The sequence below is a fragment of the Schistocerca gregaria genome, chromosome 1 (assembly GCF_023897955.1).
Source record: "Schistocerca gregaria isolate iqSchGreg1 chromosome 1, iqSchGreg1.2, whole genome shotgun sequence".
Taxonomy (NCBI): Eukaryota; Metazoa; Arthropoda; class Insecta; order Orthoptera; family Acrididae; genus Schistocerca; species Schistocerca gregaria.
In genome coordinates, this window is record NC_064920.1 from 378,906,582 (window position 1) to 378,925,847 (window position 19,266).

The 19,266-nt window shown below is 37.1% G+C and overlaps 1 protein-coding gene across 2 annotated transcripts in view; it reads left to right on the forward strand.

The window, feature by feature from the left end:
• Positions 1 to 19,266, forward strand: part of LOC126348037 (uncharacterized) — a 226,569-nt gene that overhangs the window by 56,438 nt on the left and 150,865 nt on the right. For both annotated transcript variants that reach the window (XM_050002322.1, XM_050002321.1), the window contains exons 4-5: positions 460 to 701; positions 6,069 to 6,199. In XM_050002322.1, the coding sequence (XP_049858279.1) occupies positions 460 to 701; positions 6,069 to 6,199 (373 nt within the window). The remainder of the gene's footprint in view (positions 1 to 459; positions 702 to 6,068; positions 6,200 to 19,266) is intronic.

Sequence of the window (19,266 nt, forward strand, 5' to 3'; positions counted from 1 at the left end):
CTCACAGCTTTACTTCTGCCAGTACCTCATCTCCTACCTTCCAAACTTTACAGAAGCTCTCCTTGTAGTGACATATTACCCCAAAACACCTTAAGATTTTCAATTTCTTCATTTCATATGTTTCACATATGTTTTATTGTCAGTCACACATGGTTTGCATACATATTGCATATAAATCAGTATAATACCCTAAGGAATTACATTGCACTGAAAATACATGCAGAAAAAATGGACATTATTGTTAAAATAAAAATGTATTTATTAGATTCACAGCACTTCAGTGATGCCATCATTCCCCTCTTTGTTACTGTAGATTCACGTTCATGTTGGCATCAAAATTCTCACTTGAAAAGCTTATGTATCAAGTGGCATTAAGGAAGAGTTTATTATGGAAGAACAGGTGAAGAAATGTAGTGCATGCCTCTTAGGTGTAATTAGCTGCAATATCTGTTTCTTTAGGTTCAGTGACCCTGGCCTTGGCCCTGCAGTTGCAAGCAGTGAAGAGGAGAGTGGCAGTGAAGATGCTGGTGCTTCTGCTGTTATTGGCCCCAGTGTTCCTGAGCAGATTGCATCTCTTCATAACATGGTGAAGACTATGTCACGAGAGTTGCAGGAGCTACGCACAGAACTTGAAACTTTAAAGTTGCAGACTGCAACATGGAGGAATGTATCTCGAAGTTATGAACCGGGGATGCTTTCAGGTAACATTATTTGCAGAAGTGGAATTTTGAGTGCACAAACAGGAAATGAGAAATGATTTCTGTGAATGGGACCAACCAGAGCAGACCCCCAAATTATATGCAAGTGTTCATACCATGCAGCTGTTTATACCTTATCGGTACCCAGATGTATGGGTCACTTCCTGGGGAACCAATTGGATGGGCTGCCTGTTAAATTGCTCTGCAGACAACGAAATGAATCAATTTCTGCAGTTCTCTATATTTAAATGCACCTTCAATCTACAAAGCAGACAAGCTGACAGCTAACAACACTGACAGTACTTTACATTATCAATAAATGAACTGGTTGTGTTGATCCCAGACTCCAAGGTTAGAAACATTCAGGCGTGGGCTGAGACTGCTTTTGTCACAGCTGTGCCTACATTCAGCATGTTTCACATGTCTTGCCATACTATTCAGGCTCGAAGAGGTTAGTATAAAATGGATAAGGTTGTCAGATCCCCTACTTCTATGAGTGAGTCGCTGTTCTGATCGGCATGGTAGTATACTGCGGAAGTTTGGGCAAAGACTTGTGCATTCAAACATTGTTTCACAAGTGTACATAAATATCTAAGTTGTACATCTAATTTTTGTTAAGGTAGAATAAGTTTCCTAGCTTTCTGAACTTAAAATAACTGTGCACAGACTAGGCATACTGCTTAAAGTGAACATGGTTACTTTTTTTTTGTAATGAGGCTAGTACAGTTGGAACAGGAGTTCAGTCACATCCAATGATATTATCAATGGTATCATTTATTTGACAGACACTCCTGGATAAAGGCTTCCTCTAGACTTCTCTGTGCATTATAGTCTTCAGTAGTACACGTCCTTGCTGCTTCTGCATGATTTCTAATGTCATCTACCCATCATCCATTAGGTTGTCATTTTGGTCTTTTCTTGTCTCTTGGAATCCAGGAAAGAACTTCCTTGATCTCTCTACTTGTATACTCCACTGATCTCCATTTCATTTTTATTAACCATAATTACACCTGCCACTCCAATGTTTTCTGTGAACCCTTTGTTTGTTTACCTGCCTCTTTTAGTTACTCAACACTGTGCACCTTTCCATTGGTCCTGAACAACATTTGGTCTTTGAAAGCATTCACATTAAAAATTAATATCTTCCTGCCATAAGTCAAAACTACCAGTGGTTGTAAACTTCTCTCTTTTCTGGAGTCTTGGAACCTTAGGCTTGAAGACTTGTTTAGGTCTACCAAAAGCATACCATTCCAGTTTTTACTATTCCGTGTATTTCTTTCCCTATCCATCAAGAAGTCTTCAGCTATAGTGTATACAACATCCCGTCAGCAGTTTTATGATTTCATTATTTTATGTATTTACTGTCTAATGTGTTAATTATACATTATTTAATCTTACCCATATTAATTTTTCAGGCTTTTTTCCCAACTTACTCTGTTGAGTTCTTCCATTAGTTGTTGAAATCTATTGAAATGATCCTGCAGCATTATTGGCCGAGGGTTGTTCAGCTGCTGGGTCCAAATCATTCTGTTTGATGCCACTTCAGCAACTTGCATGTTGATAAATGTGAAATGAAGTTATTAAGACAATGCAAGGAAGCTGCAATGTCTTTTGTACAGTTTTCTATCTATTGCTAGTTGCTGTGGCATTTGCAATCTCAGCTATTGAAATATGTTGTGTCTAGCAAACTAGCTTGTTTTCTTTATAGTCTCATCATTTTCAGATATATCTCTTACCAAAGTTTTGTTGTATTGTTTCACATTCTCTTGAAGGTATTTCTGTACACTGAGCAAGGTGGCACAGTGGTTAGCACACTGGACTCGCATTTGGAAGGACGAGGTTCAATCCTGTGTCCCGGTTGGGTTATTTGGGGGAGGAGACCAGACAGTGAGGTCATCGGTCTCATCTGATTAGGGAATGATGGAGAAGAATGTCAGCCGTGCCCTTTCAAAGGAACCATCCCGGCATTTGCCTGGGGCGTTTTAGGGAAATCACGGCAAACCTAAATGGGGATGGCCAGGTGCGGAGTTGAACTGTCGCCCTCCCGAATGCTACTCCAGTGTGCTAGCCACTGCGCCACCTCGCTCGGTCCCACGTCTGGCCATCCTGATTTAGATTTTGTGTTATTTCCCTAAATCGCTTCTGGCAAATGCTGCGATGGTTCCTTTGAAAGGATATGGCCAATTTTCTTCCCCATCCGTCCCTAATCCAATGAGACCGATGACATCGCTGTTTGATCTCTTCCACCAAATCAACGACCAACATTTTTGTACAATATTGTGCATTTGAGGATATTTTATCATATTTCTCATATTATGTCTTTGAAACTCTCACCTTCTTTGAGATAGTTGTCTGTTCATTTTTGGATTTCCTTTTCCTTCACTTTCTTTGTACATGTAGAATTTTGTGCTGTTTGCTTATGAACCTTTGGTAAATAATAGACCCATTCATCTGTGTATGAATAGTATTAATTTTTTGAGACCCTGGACATGTTTAATTTAATCCATTAAACCTTTGTATTTTTAAATGAATTATCATACTAAAAATTTCTGATTTGTGTGTGATGAGTTCTTTTTCTTAGTTTTGTATCTATTTTTTACTCTGCATATGTATCATATCATACATTTAGCACTTGATAACAGTATGGGAGACATGTCAGAAATTTGTAGTATAACTTCATTAAAATAAAACAGCATTTAATTACTGAGAGAAACATTGGTGTAAGACGAATACAGAATTTTACTGTGTATAAATTGCAGTGAGATTAATAATAAATGACCATCTTTGTAAAAAATCAACATGTCCTCCATGACCCCTCCCGTTGGGTAGTAATGTCTTTGTAGAAAATTGTTGTTACTCTTTTTTCTCCATTGGTTATGGCTTTGGGTTCAGAATGTCTTTCAGTTTTAATTGCATATTTTTATTCCCAGGTAATGGGAAGTCTTAAGTGTATAATTTTAATAGATAAATAAGAACCATGAAGTTATGTTTATGTCTTGTATTATATAAGTGGACAAAATAATTTTCCTTGATTATTTCTTTTTTTGATGTTTTGAAATATAATTTCACACTTACAGAATGGGAGAGGTCCGTTATAAGTACAAGGCTGTTAAATAGTTGAAGATTTAATTCTCTTGGATGCGCATTTTTTTCTCCCCCTGGAGCTCCCTTAAAATAGAATACCCTACCTGTTAACAAATTGAAAATAACTGTAATGTATTATTTCCCATGTGTCCCTGTCAGTGGCACTGGATAATGCTTGCATTTCAAAGTTAAAACTACATATTTTTTTTGCTACATTTCCAACATACATATTCCAATTCAACAGAATCAACGTTTGCTATGTTCATCTTCTTCTTTCTTTTCTGAAATTATTTCAATTTCCCTTCCTTTTGTCTGGGTCTGACAGCACCAAAGTTAACTCATTTACCAGAAACACTGTAGACTACCAAGCGTAGTAGTGTCACAGTCAGGGATTTTATTATGGTTTACAATTTTGATTAATACAGCCAACAAAAACAATATGATATTTATGTTAAGGTAGAAACATGGTATGTCCTAGAGGGGACTGTGAAGAGTGCCGTGTGTTATTTTCCACGTGGAAAAATGATTTAAAGCATTAGAAGAGACATTTACTTTTTGTTTTCTGTTATGTAAAAATGCAGTCAGCGATTCATGTGCACTGAGTCTGGGAATGTACCTTCAACTTCATTGGTTTTGGCTTGTGATGTGCTAGTCTTGGGAAGTAGAAATCTATAGGCCATTCCATAAGCCATTTTTCCCTCATTGTAAACCAGATTAGTTCAACAAAAAAATTACATATTTTACAGTATAATTCTCTGGCAAGATAACAACTACTTTCTGAAATATTTTTATTTATTTATTTTATTGTTCATTAATACAGTTCAGTTATACAGTGCTTGTACAAAAGATTATTATAATTCATTTCATCACTGTTTTTATTCCATCTTGGATTTTTTGTTTTATGTTATAGCTCATGATAGATATAATTTTAAGTATGATTTTGGTTGGAAGGTATGTAGATATAGTTTTTTTTTATACTCTGACATGAATGTTCCCACTGGTTCTTATTAGTTTTTCTTTTACGTGATGTTTATACAAGTATCATTGAACTTATTACTAAATATTTTGGAGCCTAAACTGTTTGAAGACAAATCATCCTTCCCAGACATTTATTAATTACAACCTTTTTATGATCTGTGTGTACTTTTCCTGATCTATTACCATGAGCATTAGTTTTTTAATTAATTCACTCTATATATTTTTCTCTTCCTGACCTCCTGCATTATGCCATTAATTATAACCCAGAAATCGTGTAGAGGTCTCTAACACTTCAAATTATATTTCTTGTTTCATTAACAAGTTCTTCTTCACTGTTGCTTTGAAGAAAATTTATTCCATAGACACAAAAACAACTTAACAATCCCAGATGGAGTCATGTTGTGCCCCGTCTTGGTGCGTGATATGTTGTTGAGTTGTTTATTCATTTGACAATTACTAAACTAATATTGCTTTTGGAAGTTTGTGCATTTGTGTTCTTTTAACATATAGTCACTTATAGTGAGAAATTAGTCTTTTCCATTATCAGTTTCAGTACTGCCTCACCTTTATTTTGGATTTTATTGATATTTTACCCTTGACAATTTATATTTATTCACTGATTTAAAGTCTGATGTTTATTCTACCTTGGCAAATGATACAGAACTATTTGGGAAGCAATAAAAACCTGAACTTATTACTTTACAGATTTTTTCACATAATTTTTTTTGTATGTGCTACATGATTTTGTTGTTATATTTTGGAGTTTTGTGCTAACAGTATTTTTATGACTGTTATTGTCACTTTGTAGGCAGTTTTGATAACTATGTCTCGTGACTTCATTACCGGCACTAAAGTAATGTTTTCATCCTGTAAACAGATAAATCTAGTCCACTGATAAATTTAACACAACTTTTCACACACCTCTCATGCAAATTTAACTCATGGAGTTCTTTTGCCAAACTTTTTAAAACTCTTTCTCATTGGATCTATTGCTTATTCTACTCAAATTTTAGAGCATTATGTCATTACACTGTTCTGTAGGTGCCACATTTGGCAAACGTGACTAGCGATGAGGTATTAAAGGAAACTGTGGTCTAGGTTGAGTGATGTTAGCCTACACAATTGTAGGAAGACTAACAGCAGAATTAAGAAATTAATTCCCATTGTTGCATATGGTTTGAACCTTACAAATGTAGGTAGTACACAGGACTTCATGTAATACTGTCTTGACTTTATATTTTGATACTGACAATGTTTTTTTTCATTTTTAATTTGATAACAACACAGGTTGTTTTTCACCTTCTGCAGAACTGGTTCGTGAAGTGCGTGATGCTGCTAGAATGCGAGAAGATGCGCTGATGGCTAGAGTTTGTAATATGCTGAGTGCCTCTGACAAACTGAAATGGAGCAACTCTACTCCACAGCTTTCTGATCCAGTGGTAATGTTCAATTATTATTCATCTAATGTAAAACATGAGAATGAAGGTTTAGATAGCAATTATGATTGCTATAATATTAATTTCTTTTTTCTGAGAGACACTAGAACCTGACTGCACGAGAAAGCTATAAGAAATGTGATATGTAGTAACGCAAACTAAATGAAAGAGGTGAGATATAAAATGATTTTCTCATGCAATCATAATTTGATTAGTAATTTAGAGTTTGTGCTGCTTTTGAGTGTAACCACCTTCCCTATAAAACCAGTGTGGTTTTCAGAGGCACATTTAGTTACCCTACTGCTCTCAGTAAAGGATAATGAATAATCAGTCTCACCACAGGTATGTGTGTGTGTGTGTGTGTGTGTGTGTGTGTGTGTGTGTGTCTGTGTGATTATTTGTCTGAAAATGTGTACTCGTGAGCTAGAGAAAAGTCAAGAATTTGAAAGCTTAGAGTGAATACTGTATTCCATTGCATGTTTCTCTCCGTTAGCTATAGGTGAGTGGTTGTCTTTCCTGTATTTAGTGTATTATTCCATTCATAACTTTCCTTCGTCGTCAAATTCAGCTGTAAGATAAACCATCAAAAATTGTTTCCAGCTGTACTTTACCCAGTAACCAAGATGTGATGGTGGCCTGTGCTCCTACTTCCATGGATACTAATGATGCTGTGCAAATGTTTCAAATGCACATTTACAAAAGTGGGCCCATTTAAGGTTTTCGCAGAAGGGGAGGACAAGAACTTAGAAAAACTTCACCTCATGGTTCAAAATCACCAGTCACATATTGTATTGATGAAACATCATTAACAGATTATGTCATATGCGTTGTTGCTCCTATGACATCATGTCACACTCATAAATTAGTTCGAGGAGTTCACACTATTTTAGGTGCATGTTACTCGAAAGTAGTGTGCTGCTAAAATAGTGTAAACACCTCCAACTAATTTATGAGCATGACATGATGTCATAGGAGCAACAATGCATATGACATAATATATTACCAAAAAATCATCCATAAAATACTTGAAAATGCTCTAAGGTTGAAATTGTACAATCGTACAGGAAATAAACAAAGTGGCAGCTAAAGGCTTCAAGAAATCATTCAAAAAATTCATCGCAGCTGCGGACCATATTGTACTGAAAATTATAAAAGCTTAACTGTTGATAAAATCTAAATCAGAAATGTCTTTTGTCATCATCAAATTATTCTCCAAGGATGAGATGCTGCAAGGCAACCAAACCATTATTATTAAACTGCTATTTGCCTCTGCTTTGGACGTATCAGCAAACAATGCAAGAACTAGACAAGGTGTTCTAAATGTGCTAGTTGCCATGTAGTTAAGCCTTTTGCATTAAATGTTTAAACTACAATTGTAAGCATTTGTTGCAAAGAGATGTTGCCTATAGTATCATTCAATGAGACTGACTGAGGAATTAAGTGTTATTCAGAAACTCACTTTTCATGAAGATCTCACTATGGCCAGTTCTTATTCACACACTAATGCAATTATAAGTTGTGATGTTACTCACTTTGACTATCACAAGCAGTAACAAAATATCAATCATGTTATACATGCAATGCCCACAATACTTCAGCAAAGTTTGGAGTGTGTTAGGAATAATACTCTCGCTCAAAATAACACTGAAAGTCTGATTCGTCACTTATGCAAGTTTGTTTTAGAATTAATACATCGTGCTGCCTAAGACAGACTGTATCTAGACATCAGCCACTGATTGAAGAAAGAATCAACATATCTTAATGTTATAAACGGAACCTAAAATCCTTCACTGGAAGACAAGATTGGTGATCTGTAACAGGGAAATCCTGCTCCTTGAAATGGATACCATTCATCCACCAATTATGGTAATCACAGAGACATGATCTTCTTCAACTCACAATTAGATTCTAAAACATAATTCAAGAAAAGCATATATACAATTAACAATAGTGCGTACACTTCAGTCACCACTTCATCTCATGACAGCGTATATAGAACTACCATTTGGCTTATTTACAATCATGCTACTTTACTGCTCACTGAGACTGATCATATTAAATGCTGTATGGCAGTAAATTTTTGTCCAGCTTGTGTGACTTCCATTCTCACAGTAAGGCATGGAACTGCGAGATAACATTCCAAATTGTGTGGCTATTCATTCAATAATAGAAGACCTATTGTACTGTTAAATGACTTTTCTCCAACAATTATGAAACTATAACTTAGCTGTTGATACCTCTGCATGTCCTACATAGTGAGGTGGCACAGTGGTTAGCATACTGGACTCGCATCGGGAGAATGATGTTTCAAAGCCATGTTCGGCCATCCTGATTTAGGTTTCCAATGATTTCCCTACATCGTTTCAGACAAATGCAGGGATGATTCCTTTGAAAGGGCATGACTGATTTCCTTCCCTAATCCGATGGACCGATATCCTTGCTATTCGGTCCCCTCCCATAAACCAACCAACCAACCAACGTGCATGTCCTCCATCTGACACTCTGATATGTGATTGGAAAATCTTGAATGGCCAAATGGTATTGGAGAATTACCCCATTCTGATCATTTTGCAGCAATCTCCCCTCGTCTGCTCCATATATCTAGGAGAGACAAACGGAACAGTGACAAATTTGACTTGTATTCTTGGATGAATTGGAGGAAGCAGCTTCTACAATGATACCAAAGAAAACTGTTCAACCCCCCCCCCCCCCCCCCAATCCCCCAATAAGCAGCCTGAAATATAGTTGAACCCATAATGCTCTAAAACTACTGCTTTAATATCAGCATTATAAAAATTTAGACAGCGACCGACAGAGGAAATGTACCTGAATTAGAAATGTGTTGATGCCATAGTGAACCGATTCCTTAAACATTGCAAGATAAAGCTTGAAAATTGTTCTATGAATTTCTAATGCACTGTACTAATATGGTGGACATATTGCGGAAAGTTAACGTGTTTATTCACGGATTTGCCAGAAGACTTTTGCAGACACAATTAGCTCACTTTCTGTGTTGTCTTTAATCAGTTTCATTTTATGCTATGGTAAATGAAACCTCATTCCTGTTGTAGAGTGATGGGGGGTCACTTCAAGTGCCAACCAAGCAATCTTATAACAATGGTGTGGTGTTGTCAACATCTGTTACCCTATGATCACACATTTGCCACAACAGACATTACATCTACTTCCCATCATCAAAAAAATATGATCAACAAAATCACTCCCCATGACAGCATAAACCATTTTGCACATACTGAAGTAAGAAAAAGACCAATTGCGCCAAGCTCTTGCATCAGCAAAATTCTGTAACAAATTGTTGAAATATGAGTGGAGTTTTGAGTGGAACATAATTAGTTACTATGAAGCACTGAATATGCCTTCAGAAAAGAAAGGGGCACATAGGGAAATCAAGCACTATTAGTCACTAATGGCTTGGTATCCTGACGCTGCTTCCTCATCGCTGTCTTCTTCCACATCTCAGTTGCTTATGGTAATATACAAATTGCACCCTACAGGCATAAATTCAGATTATCAGTAAGATGACATACCCATGCAGAACATAGCAGGATCTCCCTCAAGGAAGAGTCCTCAGCTATATAATATTCATGATACATACTGTTGATATTGAAATATCTGTGCCACAAACTGCTATACAATTACAACATGCAGACGTTCCGTGCCTATACTTAGTGGTCTAATCTCACCAGGATACCTGTCGTAAACTTGATCATACTGCCATATTACTTGTCAGTTGACAGATAAAAAATGAAAATGACGAAATAAATCTTCGGTGAACAGCCTGGTATGAGTGTGCGTAGGACACAATATTTCGGCAATTGACCTTGTTGCCATTATCGGGTGTGCTGATGTACTTGGCTTGCAACTTCAGCTTGCAAACCACAGGTAGTGTTGTGTTCTCTCAAATATTTGGAGCATCTTGCTCTGTGACTCCTGTCTTATATAATATGCCTACATCAGACATCTTTCAAGGCTAGAACAAATTATAAATGTTCTTTGTGCATGCTGCCATCGTAGTTACTGTGCTGATGCCTTATATGCAAGAATAAAATTGGTCTCAAAACGTTTTGGATGGGGATGTTTGTAACAAATGGGATCAAGACATTCATGAATAAAATGAGATATTTGTGTAAATACAAACTTTACAGCAGGATGACCCAAGGTTGGAGTAAAACTTCCTGTGTCGCTCCTGCTGGTCTAATAAACTGAGTTTTATTTCTCCTTCAGTAAATCGATACTAATTTGACAAGTATTTTATGTAAATCGAACACGTGCAACAAACTTATGCAATAAACCAAAATTTTATCACAAATACAGACAACATAAAAACAAAACTTAATGTGTAATTTAGTTTAAGGACACTATTTCACTCATTTGTATGTGGTAGAGAATAAAATTAGTAGAGAACAGATGATTAAAAAAGAAGACCATCAGGATATTCCAAGTGTAAAAGTGACAGTCTTTCATGGGCCTTCCTAAGCTCCACAAGGAAGGGGTTCCTCTTCATCTGATTTTGAGTAACATTGGTACTCTGACATATTATGTAGCAAAACACCTTGCCACTCTGTTGAGTCCAATAGTAGGTCAGTGTGAGCACCATATTAAGAGCTCGGTGGATTTTTAAAGTGGATTAGAGGGAATACATTTGAATGATTCTGATATTCCAGTAAGTTTTGATGTGGTCTCTCTCATTGCTCATGTTCCTCTGCCTGCTTCATTTCAGCTGATTGAGGTTAGGTTTTGTGCTGAGTTAACGAACCTATTTCAACTTGTGTTGACTTCCACTTCCTTTCTGTTCAATGACCAATAGTACAAGCGTATAGATGGAGTTGTGATGGGGTGCTGTTTAGATGATACTTTTGTTATTTGGCCTCAAGACAGTGAGAATATGAACGTCTTTTTCAAACACCTGACTTAAATCCACCTATGTATTTGTTTCACAGTGGAGGTGGAAAAAGATAACTGTCTTTCCCTCCTCAGTATGTTGGTGAGGAGGAAGATGGATGGTACATTGGGGCAAGCCTTTATAGGAAACCTATTCACACTGATTTGTATCTACAGACTGATAATTGTCACCATGTAGCTCAAACTGAAGGGGTAGTTCACACCGTGGTGCTCAGGGCCCATGTCATCTCAGACTCTTAGAGTTTGTCAGCTGAGTTTGCCCACCTCTAAGTCACCTTTTGTCAGGAGGGTTATAATGAGACAGATTAGATGTGCATTGCATGCTATCGGCCAACTGTGCACTGGGTGAGTGATGATAATATCGAGGTGGCACCAAAGTCTATGTCCATTTTGCCATATGCAAGGAGTATTTTGAACATGATTGGTCATATGTTGTGGAAATATGATGTGATGTGTGTTTTTTGAACACCATCTAAGATAAAGGTCCTTGAGGTTCCATAAAGGATGATCTTGGTTTGCATAAGGTGGATGTCTTCTTTGTCCATGTAGTTGTGACATCGTATATTGGTCATAATATCAGGACTGTGGAGGACCAGCGTATTTAGCATAGGTGGCACACATACTTACAACAGCTGAGCAAATCGGCCATTGATGAACATTGTCTTGACACTGGTCATCCTGTGCAATACAACATGGAGATTCTGCGATGCACTTCCAGCTGTTGGGTAGTGTTATTAAGGAAGCTGTTGAAATTAAATTGGCACATAACTTTCTACATAGAGATGCTGGTTTTTGTTTCAGTTCTGTGTGTAATCTTGCTCTATCTCTTGTCAGCAAACACAGGGACAGTTTTTATGCTAATTGCCCATTGATTATTAATTTGACTATTGATAACTCCTGATGCCAGTCATCTTTGGTTTGTGATAGCACTAGAGTTCACAATGTGTGTGTGTGTGTGTGTTTTATCTCTCCAGAGTTCCTCTGAAAACCAAGTTTTTAAATTCCTTGTACAGTGCTTATTTGCCGCAGTTTTGCCTCAAAAAAGGCAGGGCGTGCTCCTCTTGAAATATCGTCAGTTGTTGATAACATCACCCAGCTACATTCTCATAAATTAATTGAACATTATATATACCTGGAGCAACTTAGGTCTCGCATTGTAATCTAGAGTGCTGTACTCAGTCCCCTAAACACAGGGGATCTTGGATAATAAGGACAATGTGGATTGTTTAACAAACATTCTTTAAAAAATCAAAGAGGGTATAAATATTAGTCACAAAAGAACATGAAATTGCTGAAAACAAATGTAAAACTGTTAGAAACTATGCCATTATTTCAGAACTGGTCATGTTACGAAAAATAGAAAGTCATTGATTCCAGGTAATTGTGTGCATGTTTGCAAAAGATGAAGGAACTGGGGATTACAGAGACATCAGCTTGGATACAGCATGGTTTAAAAGTAAATTTGGAAAGGAGAGGCTGTAATGGAAAGTTAATCACATCAGTCTTTGATGATGAAGAGCAAATTGAATTTCAGACAACTTAAATAAAGATAGAATACAAGAAAATAGTTTATTGATAAATGAACGGTTGAAGGTGCAGGTATGAAATTCTCATTGGCTAAGTAAACACGAGTTGATTCTGTAGGTGATATAAGAATCTACTAAAGACTGAAATTATTAAATCTAAAGGAGAAATTATAGTTATGACGTCAGGAAAATCGTGTTGGACCTACAGTAAAAATACAGGTATAATCTTCACAAGAAGAATATTTATTCGCCATAGTAGCAAAGGAATAGAAAGAAACTGATACATGGGAAACAAAATTAGAGAGCATCTTCTGGAGGTTGATTTTGACAGATGTTGAATAGTTTTTATTCAGACAAGGCAGATGATTATGTTGAAATATCTTCAGGATTCAGATACATAGGCATTACACAATGTACTCTTGAAAATTTGAGTAATGGAAAAGTATTATGTTTCTAGGTAAATATTACCTTTATACTTCTATGAATTTGACATCTTATCCATCTGTGTAATTGACAAAAATGTTTTTTTGAAGGTAGATGCTAATGATACAATTTAGAAATACTTTGTACTGTAAACATTCTTACTAATAAACATTTTGAGTTTCTAAAAGGACTCTTTATCTGGACAGGATATATTTGCCTTTATTGAAGGCATACTAAAGCCAGAGTTATTTTTTGAGTTATAGAGTTATTTTTTGAGGAAACTCATCTTACAGGGATAAGTTGTTCTTTAAAGAGAATGTTGTGTGATAATTTATGTGATTTTAGCTTTAGAATATTTTGCACAAAAAAAGAAACATTGATATTTTGATAACCCTCATTAGTGCCCTTTGTTGTTGCCAATACTTCTCTTCTCTCAAAACAGAGCAACTTGTGAATATTACTACAAACTGTGGAGCTAGCAGTGTGGCGTAATGGTTAGCATTTCTGACTGGCATCCTAGGGGTCACCATTTCAAACCTGACCATCAGTAATTTATTTAGAATTTAAAATTTCTGGAAGGTTCTTGCAATGTGAGATACCCTGGAATATTCAGTGTTTGTGGAAATAACAGCATTATGGAATATTCGATGTTTGTATAACTACCTGCACCCTCTATTCAGGATATCAGTTCTGCTTTTCCTGTCTGTTGGTGTTAATAATAAACGTGCTTTCAGTACAAAGTGTGGACTTTCATTGACGAATGTCCATGCAATTTGGACTGGGTCATGATTTAGATGTGACATTGCTTGGTTGAGATGCTAGGCACTTCAAAACATTTATGTCAATGTGGGTCTAATTAGGCAATGTAAATGCCATCACATACTACTGACAGGAATGGTAATATGAGCAGTACATGATTCCTATATACACAGGAGGCCAATGAATTGCAAAACAACAGTCAGTCCGCTGCATATCAGGCATCCATCAATGTTCCCAGAGATGGTGGTCAGATTACAACGAAACAGCTGAGAGGGTGGGTTGACATGATGTGTTTGGCAGATGTATACTTTTTCTTGGCTGTCACAGTCCAGCAGTGGATTAAGAAAAATGGAGAGAAGCTAAATGCTGGGGAAAATTACAGTCAGAACTGAGGAAAATGTTTGGCGATAACCAGCAGCAAGCGCAGATGTCAGAAGAACAACTGAAGAACAGGGCCCAACATCAGGAGAAACATCACAGTTCACATACAGAATTCTCACATTGTGAATTATAAAATGACAAAAGCTGTCAGAATGTGACTGTTGATGAAAGGAGTCAAAGAAGAAATGTACAAGGCTCTTTAGGTGAGGAGATCACAGTGACAAAAGAATTTATCAAGTTTAGTAAACGAATCAGGGGGGGAGGGGGGGGGGGACGAAGATGAAAAAGCTTTGAATTACTGTCAAGTGTGATCCCTATAGCAGCTGTGAAAGAGCACCATGAGCTCACCTGTGTCATATGGCATATAGTAAGACAAGAGATACAGCAATATTATGGCAGTCAGAAATTTCAGACCAAGTACACAAGAGATAGCAGCATTTGCAGTTTATGGTGGCCAGAAGTTTTGGACTGGGTACACCAGAGATAGCAGCCTTGAATGTTGACGCAGTATGCCAGGAGGTAATAGAGAATGTTGAAGAAGAGGCATATTGAGCTTTAGCACTAATCTCAGCTACCAGACAAACATGCTAGAAAAAAATGGACTTGACAGCTTGGACTTATGCCAGAGCCGTTGAAAGGCAACCTAGCATCCAACCAGTGCAAGTACAATCCAATCCCTCACCAAGCAGAATGCCCCATAGAAGAACAGGCATTTGGAGGACAGAGGAAAACATGCTAGTGTGTTTTCACTGTGGACATCCTGGACACATTGTATGCTACTGCAGTGGAAGGAGGCAAGTTTTCAATGCCTATAACACCACCAGACATCAACCATCACAGTAGCTCTCTTCATGCCAGTCGGTTGCAGACAATTATAGTCGACCTGTGGGATGAAGCCCATCACTTTACCCTGGACGAGATCGCTTCCCAACATGCTGTAGCCATTCCCCACCATTCTAGCAACTGCTTGCTTCGTTACCAACTTTAGGAAAATTGAGCTAGGCAGCCATCTGTGGAGGTGAGGCTGCCATAGATGACAATACTCCTTGAACAACAGTCACCAAGATGTCAGAAAATCTCACTGACATTATCACTGACGACCAACCTGTCCAAGCACTAGCTGACTTAGGGGCTTCCTCTTCTATATTATCAGATGCTTAATGTCGCCAGCTATAGAAGACTAGATTCCGTAATACAAAAGCAATTAACTGGAAAAACAGCCCACTGAATTTCTTGGTGTAACAGAATGTTAGTCATAAATTTATTCTTGGATGATATTTCATGCAGGCTTCACAAGTAGTCATAGATTGTGTGGAAGATCAGAGCTGTAGATTGATGAAGCTTTTCCAACAAGTACACATAGCAATGATTGCTCTGGACAGTTGTTTGATGTTGAAGGCATTGTTATCCCACTGTCATCAAAGAAATGAGTTCCAGTCATTGATTGAGATGCTCATTTGAACTCTGAAGCTTCTGTTGATTGCAAATAGCTGCTCAGGCTCACAAGCAAAATCTAGTAACCTGTGATGATTATAAGCATTACCAGTAGTCAAGGGGAACTGTGGATCTCTAACTGTCGTGAGAAGCTGCAAATCGTCCCTAAAAATATATGCCTATGAACAGCCGAACCGATACAAGATGGACAGCTCAGTTCCTACAGCAAAGAATTGTGCTCCACTGCCACTTCGTGATGGGGAAGCTCCTGCCAATAGAATCTGGCCTGACTGATGAAAACCTTTAGTGAGTGTAAGCTGTTATGTGACAGTTTTCGGTTTCTATCAAATCTGGAGTGGAGAAAAGATAGACAAAGTGACCTTCAGTAAAATACCGTATTAACACTGGTTATCTTCTGCAAATTAACCAGCACTCATATAGGGTATCGCTGACTCAACAACGTATAATTCAGGAGGAAGTGGAGATGATGTTGCAGGATTACATCACTGAACTTTCAGAGTGTCTTTGATCCCTGCCTGAGGTTCTTGCGAAGGAGAAGGATAGCACATGGCATTTCTATGTCAAATTCTGATGACTAAACAAAATCATAAAAGTCAATTGTTGTGCATTAATAACAGTAGACCGTTTGCAAGGAGCAAAGTATTTCTCAACTGTTGACATGCAGACAGGCTACTGACAAAATGAAGTTGAGCAGTTGATTGGAAAAAGACTGCCTGTGTAACTTATGACTGCATCTATGGATTTAAAATTATGCCATTTGGACTATGTAATGCTCCAGCTGTCTTCAAACATATGGTGAACAACCTGTTTACACTTTAAATCATGGGTGGGTAACTGGTGGCCTGCAGGCCACATTTGGCCTGTGATTGATTTCATTCTGACCCATGAAAAAAGTATGACAGAGAGAGTGAGGCACTTGCATTGAAATTTGTCTGGGATGCATTCTCGTGTATTTCTACTGGTGCTGGGCTCGCTATGTGCGTACTGCTTTCTTATTTGCTGTACAGTCTGTAAAAAACAACATACAATGTGTGCCTATCATCTACAGAGGTAGAAATGTCACACAGAAGTTAACGGGCCCTCACACATCCAATTTTATTTTCAATATGTCAATATAATAACTGTCTGAGGGTGAGTATTGTAATATTGTTGATACTAGAAATATTGATAAATGTATTGATGCTGACCAGAATATTCTCAGTATTACCAAAATGTATTGTGCATGTGAAGATGAGTGTTATTGGTTTGACAATTCATCATTCTAGCATTCACTTTTTCCAGTTTGGCCTCTGTATGATACAGTAAATATATGCTAAGTTAAAGCAGTTATGACTTTTAACCCTTTTAGAATGAACAAATAAATGGTGGCTTCATTTATTTAGTGTTAAAGAAACAGCCCATGTTTTTGTGATCAGTCATCAAAATATTTTTGGACAAATATTTAAGAAATGCTTGTTAATAGTGTTTGTGGGTATTAACAAACTAAATTTCAAACACTTGAATATCTGCCTGTGGCCAAAAATCACAAAGTTACTCCTAATTGCTTATCAACTGGGATTGCCTGTCTCATTGCCATATTTTGTTTTTCTGTTTCTTCTTGTATGAATATTAGTAAATGATTCTTGCCCATTCTGAATGTGTTAGAACACTGCAGCTGTTGAAACTGAAGGTAGTTTATAACAAATTAGTTGCAACCAGTTGTTTTTATAAGCATTTATTTCTCCATGGTTCAGTTTTTCATGCTAACAACATTGCAGAATTTTGCAATGGAAGTTGTTAAGACAGCTATTGTGAAACATCATAAGTAAAAAAACAATGCGCACAACATGTAAATAAATATTAAATATTTGAAGTTGGGGCAAATATAAAATGAACATGCTCTAAAAAGCTTGTATTTTGAGGCATAATTTATTGGCATGGCATGTCTAAACAAGGGGTGCCATTCGTACTGATGCATTACCCGATAAACATTGATGTTGTGGATGCTATAGTTTTGACTTTATGCACTAGGAGCGCTGCTGTCACAAACGGTTCGCGACCTTCAGTATGTATGTGAATCAGGCCTGTAGGTCACCAAACGTTGCCCGTGCCTGCCTTCAATGGATGACTTGTCTTTGCTATCTGACAGTCATGTTGACGTAGACATTTGAAGAACATCTATGCTGCCGAATGACTGTGTAGAAATGTGTTCAGACTGCAACCCTCAGCCTGAATCCGAAAAAGTGCCTCTTCATCGCCCAACTTCGTGCATGTAATCAATCACATTGGAGTCTGTCCTGATCCAGAGAAAATAACAGTAGCCGTAGATTTCCCTACTCCTCGATTTGTAATGTTTGTTTGTTCTGAAATAATCAATGATTGTATTGATAACAGCTTCTGAAATATTTGGTGTTTGTATAAATAGCTGCATTCTTCTTCTTTCTATTTTGGGCTGTACATTGGTATTCGTAATAAATGTGCTTTGCATACAGTGTTGAACTTCATTGATGACCCTGCCTTTGTATCTAGACTTGATTGTGGTTTAGATGTGACAATAAAATACCAGAACCATTACAACAGTCAGTGTGTTAGATGCCTTGTGGCTAGTGTAATGAAGGTTAAGATAGAGTTAAAGAGCTATTTGTTGGATGATTCCTACTCTGTTGAAGAATATCTTCAAAGAAACTCTTGAAATTAATTTATTTGATTATAATGTAAGTAATATTAAAACAAATAAGTTGTAGAAGAAGCTACTTACCAACTCTCTTCCTTGAACCTAAGTAATTAGTTAAGGCCTAATCTTCTGGGACAAATGAGATTTTAATAAAATGAGAAAATTAAAATCAAAAGTAGTAATGTCTTGCAAATATGTTAATATAAAGAATTGTGAAAACTGTTTACTATTTGAGAAGAAAAATTATTCAAGAGGAGGAATTATTTCTTGATTTATAATAGTTTGGCTCTATACTGCTACTGATGTAATTGTCAAAAGAGAGCTGCTTCAGTTAAATATTTACTTGGGAGTTAGGAAGAAGTTTCTGAGATTCCCCATTTGGCATCATGCATTCTGTGAAAATGAAGCTGAAGTTATTAGAAATCATGGAGCTTGTTTGTATATCAAGAAAGGACACTGAATCTCTAGCATGTGATAAGCTGTAAATAACTTCTTCATCAGAAGAAGAGATGAATAGGAGTAAGAAATTTGTGAAGTTGTTTTAAAGGGAGAATAAATTAAAAGTTCCAAAAGTCCATGTGAAGAAAGCAGTTGTTGCTGTGAAGAAATGGTGAAGCAGAAAGAATTAATGTAAATTAAGGGCAGGTGGGTGGTGAGAACCAAGGACATGTAGTGCTAGTTCCCATCTGTGGAGCTATGATAAACTGGTGTCTGTGGGAGGAATCCAGATGCTATGCGTGGTAAAACATGCACTGAAAGGTGATATTGGGTGTTGCCTGTATATACCCTCTGCCTATGCCCATTCATTCTGACTGATTGCTTTGTGATAATCATGCCAATGTAAAAGGTCGAACAGTGTTTACATAATAGCTGGTATGTGACATGCATTGTTTCACTGGTGGCTCTCCCTTTGATAGTATATGTTTTGCCATTTACGGGGCTGGAGTAGG